General features: G+C 62.0%; 2 protein-coding genes across 2 annotated transcripts in view; one reads left to right on the top strand and one right to left on the bottom strand.

Annotated features, from left to right (window-relative positions):
• SLC26A11 (solute carrier family 26 (anion exchanger), member 11) overlaps window positions 1-903 on the bottom strand; it is an 18,788-nt gene extending 17,885 nt beyond the window's left edge. Inside the window, exon 1 of the mRNA XM_012663075.1 lies at window positions 844-903. The gene's annotated coding sequence lies outside the window, so the exon portion shown is untranslated. The remainder of the gene's footprint in view (window positions 1-843) is intronic.
• An 84-nt stretch (window positions 904-987) lies between these two features.
• On the top strand, window positions 988-8,925 carry SGSH (N-sulfoglucosamine sulfohydrolase). Its single transcript, XM_012663083.1, has 8 exons — window positions 988-1,118; window positions 3,205-3,365; window positions 4,010-4,115; window positions 4,370-4,520; window positions 4,852-5,008; window positions 5,318-5,399; window positions 6,309-6,512; window positions 7,515-8,925. The coding sequence occupies exons 1-8, from the start codon at window positions 1,031-1,033 to the stop codon at window positions 8,072-8,074; spliced, it is 1,509 nt and encodes a 502-aa protein (XP_012518537.1). The 5' UTR covers window positions 988-1,030; the 3' UTR covers window positions 8,075-8,925.
• The last annotated feature ends 261 nt before the right edge of the window (window positions 8,926-9,186 follow it).

The raw sequence follows: 9,186 nt of genomic DNA, 5'->3' as shown, positions 1-9,186 counted from the left end.
ATTTCCAAATATTTGAGACTCTTTTTCAAATATCTTTTTGGTGTTTATTTCTACTTTAACTATATTCTATTACAAAAATATACTTAGTATGAGTTAAATTCTTTTATTTTTGATAAAGCCTTATTTTGAACCAAAATATAGTCTGTCTTACTTAATAGTCCATATGTACTTTTTTTTTCTTTTCTTTTTCTTTTTTTTTCTTTTATTTCAGCATATTATGGGTGTACAGATGTTTAGGTTACGTATGTTGCCCTTGGTCCCCCCCACCAAGTCCGAGTTTCAAATATGTCCATCCTTTGGGTGGTGCGCATTGCACTCCTTGTGTATACAAATACCCGTCCCCTCCTCCCTCCTCTCCCCTCCCCCTGCCCCTCTCCCCCCTCCGGCCCCTGTCCCGGACGGGCTGCCCTGCTCTGGACAAAATCCACCTCCCCACCCCACGACGCCTGCCCCGGTTTCAAATATGTCCATCCTTTGGGTGGTGCGCATTGCACTCCTTGTGTATACAAATACCCGTCCCCTCCTCCCTCCCTTCCCCTCCCCCTGCCCCTCTCCCTGTCCCGGCCCCTGTCCCGGACGGGCTGCCCTGCTCTGGACAAAATCCACCTCCCCACCCCACGACGCCTGCCCCGATCCTGAGGTCCAGGGCGGGGACCCCGCGCCGGCTGACGGTCCACGGCCCGCGGGCTCCGAGCACGGCCGAGGCGGGGACCCGGGCGGGACGCGGTGGGGATCCCCGCGGCAGGCGCCCGCACTCTCAGACCCTGGGCTGGCCCCGGCGACCCTGGCGTGTGCCGGCCGCCCTCCGCCGCGCTCGCCGCCCCCCACGGGCCGCAGACTCACCCGACGCGCGCCGCAGTCGGGGTCTCCGGGCTTCACCGCTGCGGGGTTCGCAGGAATCGCATGGGGCGGAGCGGGAGCCTCGGGAGCACGTGACCGAGGGGCGGGGCGGATCCGGGGCGGGATCAAGCCCGGGTGGGCGGGGCGGGGCCGAGCCGGAGCGGGAGTCGGAGCCGGAGGGGCCGCCGCCATGGGCCGCCTCGGGCCCGCCTGCTGCGCGCTGCTGCTCGCCCTGGGGCTCTGTCGGGCGCGGCCCCGGAACGTGCTGCTGATCCTCGGTGAGTGCAGCCCCCCGGGCACGCTGTCCCGCGGCCACTGCTGCTGTCCCCGGAGCGGCCGCTCGCCTCCCCCAGCCGCAGTGCCGACCCGGCTGCCCTGCCCCCGCGGCCCGCTGCGGTGCCTCGGGTCTCCCCCTGCTGTCCCGCACCTCCGTGTGTCCCTCCGAGCGGCCGGTCTGAGGGGTCGCCCGCATTCGGCGCCGCACTCCTACCCACCGTGTCCGGAGCCTGGGGCGGCTTCGCGGAGCTGCGGCACCGGTCCCAGAGGGGGCGCCAGGCGAGGGGCTGCTGCCCAGGACCCCAGAGACGCGGGCAGGGGACCCTCCGGCTCTCCCCGCCCACCCCCTGACCCCTATGTTTGCCCCAACCTTCTGAGACCTCAGAGCCTGGAGCTCAGCTCTCTTCTCCTGTCCCCCACTGCCCACCCAGCCTCTCTCCCAACCCCATCCCTCTCAGGAGCCCATGTTCCTCCAGCACGTGCTGTTCACAAGACTTCCTGTTTGGGTGCCAGGGCCAGTGACAAGTGATAAGTCCTCAGATTCTTTCCTCTTCTGAGGTCTGGCCCCCTGCCAGCCCGCTCTCTCTGATTCACTGTGGCCCCTGGGCTGGAGCGGCTCATGGTAACATAAACAGCTCTCCCGACAACTCACCTCCCGGGGCCACTCACCGAGGATCTGTTCGTGGATCCAGGTCCTGGCCCGCTCAGCACTGCTTCCTTTGGGATCCCCGGCGATCCAGTCCCGGGGTTAGGTCCTGTCTTAGCTCAGGTTGCCATAGCAAAGTACTACAAACAGGGCAGCTTAAACACAGCAGAAATTGATTTCTCCTGGCTCCGGAGGCTGGAGGTGCGAGGTCAGAGTGCCAGCCTGGTCCGGTTGTGACTAAGGCTCTCTGCCTGGCTTACAGGTGGCCGCCTTCTCACTGTTCCTCACATGGGCGGGGGTCTCTCTTCCTTTTCTTTAAGAGCCCGCAGTCCTATTAGATCAGGTTCCCCCTTATGACCTCATTTAACCTTAATTAAAGACTCTGTCAGCAGATACAGTCACATTGGGGTTAGGGCTTCAACGTAGAAATTTTGGGAAGACACAATTCAGTCCATAGCCAAGCGCAGAGACACTCTAAGTGGGTTTGGAGAAGGGCAGCTTCTGCTCCTGGCCCGCAGGCAGGATGCACTCCCAACGTCGCACCCTGGCACCCCACCGTCCCTCCGTCTGGCCGTTGGCTCACACCCAGTGGGTCCCACAGGGTGGAGGATGGCAGCCCAGCTGGAGGCCAGCCACAGCCACCCCTCTGTGCAAGGACCGCATCGCCTCTGAGGGAGCTGGGGAAGGTTTTGTCCTGGGGGTTCCCACCAGCTTCTTCCATCCAGGGTGCCCCTGGCGTGCTCTGCTCCACAGCAGAGGGAAGAAGCTTGCTCTGGCTGTAGGAGTTCAAGGCCTGTCTCTGCCGCCTGCTGCCCAGCTGTGTGGCCCGGGTGCCAACCTCACTTTTCTGGTTGCTTCGTGTAGGGTGAAGGGGTTGACAATCTGCAGGGTCACTGGGCCTTTGGGGCTGGGTGCTAAGCACCAGTGAGAGGTGGTGGTGGGATGTGCACACACAGATCTTCAGACGTGCCCTGGGCATGGCGCTCCCGGCCCCGCCTCTGCCACTTCCACAGAGCCCAGGATTGCCCAGAGTGTGCTGTGTCCGTGCGCTCAGCCACTGCCTGCTAACGTCCCTGCTCGGGTAGCATGTCCACCCGGTAACATGCCCATCCAGGTAGCGTGCCTGCTGGATGTCAAGGTTGTTGGGGTATCATGCCTGCTGGGTGCCATGCCTGCCCAGGTATCATACCCACCTGGTTACCATGCCAGCTGGGCATCATGCCCACCTGCTAACATGCCCTCTGGGTGTCATACCCACTCAGGTGTCGAGCCTGCTGGATACCAGAACCATGCTTTCTGGGTGCCATGCCCATCTGGGTATCTTGCGCTCCTGGCGTCACCAGCCTGAGCCTTTGCGGCGCAGCGCCAGGCCCCTTCACTCCCCTGTGCTGTCCCTCCTGACCCCAGCCCACCCTGTCCTCCCTGTCTCCCACCTTCCCCAGCGGATGATGGAGGCTTTGAGAGTGGCGCGTACAACAACAGCGCCATCTCCACCCCTCACCTGGATGCCTTGGCCCGCCGCAGCCTCATCTTCCGAAACGCCTTCACCTCCGTCAGCAGCTGCTCTCCCAGCCGTGCCAGCCTGCTCACCGGCCTGCCCCAGGTGGGTTGGCAGGGGGGCGGGAGGAGGGGATGGAGGGGAACGTGGGTTGCTTCTACCTTTGGTGGTTGTGAACAGCGCCGCTATGAACATGGGTGTGTGAAGGCGCTTCCCCTTGATGTGTGAGCCAATGATACTGCCCCACCGTGAGCAAGCGTGCCGTCCGCGAGGGGCTGCCACTGAGGGAAGGCTCAGAGGGGCAGATCGTGTGCAGACGCGCAGACGCCTCCTGGAAGGTTCGCCCAGGGACTGTGAGCCGCTGGCGTCTGGACATGGGCTGCAGCGGTCGGGGGGCCTTTCCTCACGTACGGCGGTCTGAGTTTTTAACACGCACGGTTTCTTTTACGACGTCAAGTAGCTAGGTAATAAAAAGACTGTATTTCTCTGGCTCTATTTCTGTCCACAACGTGTGATCACAGTGGAAAAGTTGGGAAGTGCAATGCACAAGAAAGCCAGAGCCACCCTGCGGCTGGCCCGCGTTCCTCCGCATCCTTCTCTTTCCCGCCCAGGTCCTCCTTTCACGGGAGGGACCTGTGGGCCTTCGGGCTAGGAGGGGAGGTGGAGAAAGTCTCCGTGGCGGGGCCGTGGGAGGGCGAAGTCGGGAACCCGGGAGGGCTGCGGCCGGGCCTCACACGTCTTTGCCGCAGCACCAGAACGGGATGTACGGGCTGCACCAGGGCGTGCACCACTTCAGCTCCTTCGACACGGTGCGGAGCCTGCCGCGGCTGCTCAGTCAAGCCGGCGTGCGCACAGGTAAGGCGCCTCGAGCCAAGTGCAGGGTGAGACGAGGGATTGACGCCAGGGCCTGGGAGGCCGGGTGCCTTGTCCCAAGCCGTCCTCAGCCCACAAATTGCCCACCCGGAGCACTCGTCCCGAAGGACTGGGCCTGGGCTTCCTGGCCGGGCTGTGGGCCCAGGGGAGCCCAGGGCCTGGGCGCTTGGGGATGGAGAAGGGAACAGAGGGAGTGGGAGGCCGAGGGGCTCTGGACAGGCGTGTACCCCACCCAGGCATCATCGGCAAGAAACACGTGGGGCCGGAGGCAGTGTACCCGTTTGACTTCGCCTACACGGAGGAGAACGACTCTGTCCTCCAGGTGGGGCGGAACATCACTCGCATTAAGCTGCTAGTCCGGAAGTTCCTGCAGACCCAGGACAACAGGTATGCGGCGGGGCACCTGCCCCTGCCCCTCACTCACACGGCCAGACCTCCCTGTCGTTAGCCCGAGGTGTGTGTCCCAGAGTCTTCACTTGGGATTCGTGGTGGGGGAGACAGACAGGATGGAAGAGAAGGTTCCAGATATGCAAGGAAGAAGGGATATGGGGAAACAGGCGGTGAGGGTCACAGGGAGACTTTCAGATATAGGCAAGTGAGCAAAGCTGGGAGGGGTGTCTCTGCCTAGAGCCAGGGCTTCCCAGGTAGAGAGTCAAGGTACTGCCCAGGTGTGTGTTGGCCCCTTGACGTGACACGAAGCCCCTCTCCCCATGTGCAGGCCCTTCTTCCTCTACGTTGCCTTCCACGACCCCCACCGCTGCGGGCACTCCCAGCCCCAGTTCGGAGCCTTCTGTGAGAAGTTTGGCAATGGGGAGAGTGGCATGGGGCGCATCCCAGACTGGACCCCCCAGACCCACAGCCCCCAGGACGTGCTGGTAGGAGGGCCCTCACTGTGTTTCCCAGGTGCCCACCAGCCCTAAGTCCAGGCACCCCCGCCCCGGGGGCTTGCAGCCCTCGCCCAAGGGGTGGGAGGTTAGCATGCAAGGAGAGACCCTCTGGCTGAATTGGGCCCAGGCCCCCATCTGCAGGGCCACAGACCACCCCAGAGGTATGGGGTGATGCTGCCAACAGGAGTTGTTCTAGGCTGGCCATTCGCAGGAAGAAGGTTCCGGGCCCTGGGGAGAAGGCCAGCATCTCTTCCCCCTCCCCCATCTACCTATTCCAAGCGTGGCTCTGCCTCCCAGGTGCCTTACTTCGTCCCTGACACCCCAGCGGCCCGAGCTGATCTGGCAGCTCAGTACACCACTATCGGCCGGATGGACCAAGGTGGGCTCACGGGCTGGGCAGTGGGGTGTGCCAAGGCTTGTGTCCCCCGTCCTGGGCCGGGCGCCTCTCAGCCGGTCAGGCTCAGCCCGGGGAGGTGGGGGGGTCCCACTAGCAGCACAGTCTGATCAGGTCTCGCTGTGGAAGGCCCGGGGCTGGACTGGGCAGAGACCACATTCAGAGAAGGAGCCAGGCGTGGGTGTGGGCTGGACTCAGGCAGCCCCGTCCTGGGCGTGGTGTCAGGACCCACTCCTGGGCTTCCCTGACGCAGAACTGCTCCTGGGTTAGCTTCCTTGGGGGCCCACAGGTTGGGCAAACACTCCAAATGCTTTTCCAACAATGGGATCTGGATCAGATTTGGGGCTTTGGAATTCCCTATGTTATGCAATATAGAACTTGGCGGGGCTTGTTAGTGTTTTGTAGCTGCTGTAACAGAGAACCATAAACTGGGTGGCTTAAAACTACAGAAATTTGGGCCAGGTGCATTGGCTCACACCTGTAATCCTAGCTCTCTGGGAGGCTGAGGCAGGAGGATCACTTGAGCCCAGGAGATAGAGGTTGCAGTCAGCTGTGATGACATCACTGCACTCTACCCTGGGGGACAGAGTGAGACTCTGTCTTAAAAAAAGAAAAAAACTACAGAAATTTGTTCACTCACCATTCTGGCGGCTGGAAGCCTAGAATCAAGGTGTCAGCAGGGCTGTCCCCGTGAAGGCCTAGGGGAGGGTCCCACCTTCCCTCTTCTAGCTTCTGGGTGGGTGCTAGGCAAGGGGCCCAGCTGGTGGGAGGAACTGCAGGGTGTTGCAGGGTCCAGCAGCTGCATGAAGAGGTGTGAGTCTGCGCACGTTCCTGCGCCCCCGCCATCGTGTCCGTGGCTGAGCCCTGCTCCCCCTCCCCCACCCCCGCCTGCAGGGGTCGGACTTGTGCTCCAGGAGCTGCGCGGAGCGGGCGTCCTGAACGACACCCTGGTGATCTTCACGTCTGACAACGGAATCCCCTTCCCCAGCGGCAGGACCAACCTGTACTGGCCGGGTACTGCAGAACCTTTGCTGGTGTCATCCCCGGAGCACCCGAAACGCTGGGGCCAGGTCAGCGAGGCCTACGTGAGCCTCCTAGGTACGGCTCTGTCTGTCTCATGCAGGGGAGGGGGCGGAAGTGAACCTTTGACGGGGCCTCCTCGCAGCAGACGTTGTTCTGCACCCCTTACCGAATGTGGTTCTCGCACCACCTGGGTGAGGACGGGACAGACACTCCCATCCTACAGGTGGAAAGGATGAGGTTCAGAGGTAAAATAAGCTGCCCAGGGTCACACAGGTGTCAGCAGCACCAGCTAGGATTCTAGCCTGGGTCTCACGGTCTCACGGCTCTCCAAACCGTGGCCTTTTCCAGTAGACCACACGTGAGTACCAGGGTCCCCTGGAATGCTTATTAGTACCCACATGGCACCCCCAGAGCGAGTCTGTGGGCCTGGGGTAGGGCTCGAGAATTTGCATGTCCCACTAGTTCCTGGGTGACAGGATACTGTGGCCCAGGGACCCTCTCTGAGAATCGCTGCTCCCTGTCGCACCTGCCTGGGGACCTGGGGACCTTGTGACCCTGCTCTTGTCCGCAGAGGCCTGGGGACGTCCAGTCTCCCATTAGAGACAAACCTGCAGGTGCAGGAAGACTGTGAGGGGCCCGGGGTGAGCCCCTTGGCCCAGGGCGGAAGCCACCACCCCTGCCCACTGCCCGGCAGGGCCACCAGGCAGGGCGGGCTCAGGGCAGTAGTGCACTCTGGTCCCTGCAGCTCAGGGCCCACATTTCTCTCTTTGGCCCCAAACCGTGAGTCGGGAGTGCTGTGGCCACACCACGGAGCAGGAATAGACAAGGCCTCCCTACACAGGGCACTTCCTTTCTGGTCTGTGGGGTTGTAGAAAGGTCCTACATGTCACCAGGTCGGGGCCTCTTGCTATACCTTTAAGGGCATCGCGGCCCAGAGAGACAGTGTAACCGTGGGAGGTGCCGAAGCTGCACCTCCCCGTTGGGGATTTGACCTCACAAGGTGGCCACCAGCTTCCTGGAGTGGCTTAGGCTCCTGGGCCCTGGGGCCGCTGCGCTGAGCCTTCGCTTGCTCTGCAGACCTCGCGCCCACCGTCTTGGATTGGTTCTCCATCCCCTACCCCAGCTACGCCATCTTTGGCTCGAAGACCGTCCGGCTTACTGGCCGGTCCCTCCTGCCAGCACTGGAGGTCGAGCCCCTTTGGACCACCGTCTTCGGCAGCCAGAGCCACCACGAGGTCACCATGTCCTACCCCATGCGCTCCGTGTACCACCGGAACTTCCGCCTCGTGCACAACCTCAGCTTCCGGATGCCCTTCCCCATCGACCAGGACTTCTACGTCTCGCCGACCTTCCAGGACCTCCTGAACCGCACCACGGCCGGGCAGCCCACGCGCTGGTACAAGGACCTGCACCACTACTACTACCGGGCGCGCTGGGAGCTCTATGACCAGAGCCGGGACCCCCACGAGACCCAGAACCTGGCTGGCGACCCGCGCTTCGCCCAGGTGCTCAAAACGCTGCAGGCCCAGCTGGCCAAGTGGCAGTGGGAGACCCAGGACCCTTGGGTGTGCGCCCCTGACGGCGTCCTGGAGGAGAAGCTCTCCCCCCAGTGCCGGCCCCTCCACAACGAGCTGTGACAGTCCCTGGAGGCACCTACCCTCCCTGTCCCAGACGTGTTCCTGCCGCTGGCCAGCTGGTCTTCTCAACTGGTGGTGGTGACGCGGGCCCTTCCGAGATGCTGGTGTCATTCCTGGCCCTGCCTGGAGGGGAGACCGGGCGTGTGCCCCAGCCCTTCCCCCCAGGAGTGAGGCCACCACAGTAGGGGACACCACTGTCCTGTGTCTGAGCTGTGTCCTGGCATAGGAATTCTAGGGGGGCCCTGGGGACAGAGTGGGCCACGATGAAGGAGTCTGTTTTCTGGGTTGGTTTGGGGACCTGCAGGTGGAGGGACTTGAAACCCTCTTTGGAGGTCTTTGGAGCCCTTCCCCCGTAAGGAGGTGGGGGCTTCTGTGCCACAAGGGTGTGGGTGGCCGGTGGGTCCAAACCACACTCCACGTGGCAACGTGGCATCTGGCTCTTACCAAGCTGTGGTCTAGAGGAAGCCTTTGAGCAACCTGGGGCTGGTTTCTGCTTCTGTTGTTTTGCCCCAGGGTCAAGTATGGCCCAGGAGGGCATCTGTTGACCGGCTGCTCCCTGCGTGCCCAGCGTGAGCCTGTGGTCTTTCTGGGCAAACTTGTCCTTTCCGAGTGTGTCCAAAGACGAAGTCGTGCAGTGCCCCGTCCTCTGGCTTGGGTTGGTTCTCCTTGGATGGTACCAGCATTGCATGGAGAATGTTCCGGACCTGCCCTACCTCCACTCTCCACGGGAGCAGCAGCTTGGTCTGGGAAACCCGGCAGGCGGGGGCTCCCCTCCCCTCCCCCACCATCAACTCTGTACCGAGGGTGGGGAGAAAGCCACAGAGTATTGTAAAAGCTTTTTGTTTAGTAAAATATACAGAAGTTCATTTTCTGAACAGTTTATGGTAATACCCACCCGAATCCTAGAACAATGTCCTGATTCCGGGACCCAGCTGTCAAAATGACATTCAGTTTGGGACAGTTCTGGGGGCAGGAGGCAAGGCCAGGACATGCAGGGACCTGCCCGGGCAGTGCCTATGTGGCTCCCAAGCCCTGAAGGTGGAGGGAAGATGCTTGGCCCCAGGAAGGGGTTGGGGCATGATGCCAGGTTGGGGGGAGGCAGCTCTCGGGCT

This window comes from Propithecus coquereli, unplaced genomic scaffold (assembly GCF_000956105.1).
Source record: "Propithecus coquereli isolate 6110/MARCELLA unplaced genomic scaffold, Pcoq_1.0 Scaffold794, whole genome shotgun sequence".
Taxonomy (NCBI): domain Eukaryota; kingdom Metazoa; phylum Chordata; class Mammalia; order Primates; family Indriidae; genus Propithecus; species Propithecus coquereli.
Note: the sequence above shows the minus strand (reverse complement) of the source record. Positions and strands in the feature narration are given on the sequence as shown.

What these genes read in the sequence shown, in the direction of transcription:
- SGSH (XM_012663083.1), top strand. Translation starts at nt 1,031, where the DNA reads ATGGGCCGCCTCGGGCCCGCCTGCTGCGCGCTGCTGCTCGCCCTGGGG. An exon ending in ACAGCCCCCAGGACGTGCTG is followed by an intron (nt 5,009 to 5,317) that starts GTAGGAGGGCCC and finishes TCTGCCTCCCAG; the next exon opens with GTGCCTTACTTCGTCCCTGA. An exon ending in GGCCTACGTGAGCCTCCTAG is followed by an intron (nt 6,513 to 7,514) that starts GTACGGCTCTGT and finishes CTTGCTCTGCAG; the next exon opens with ACCTCGCGCCCACCGTCTTG.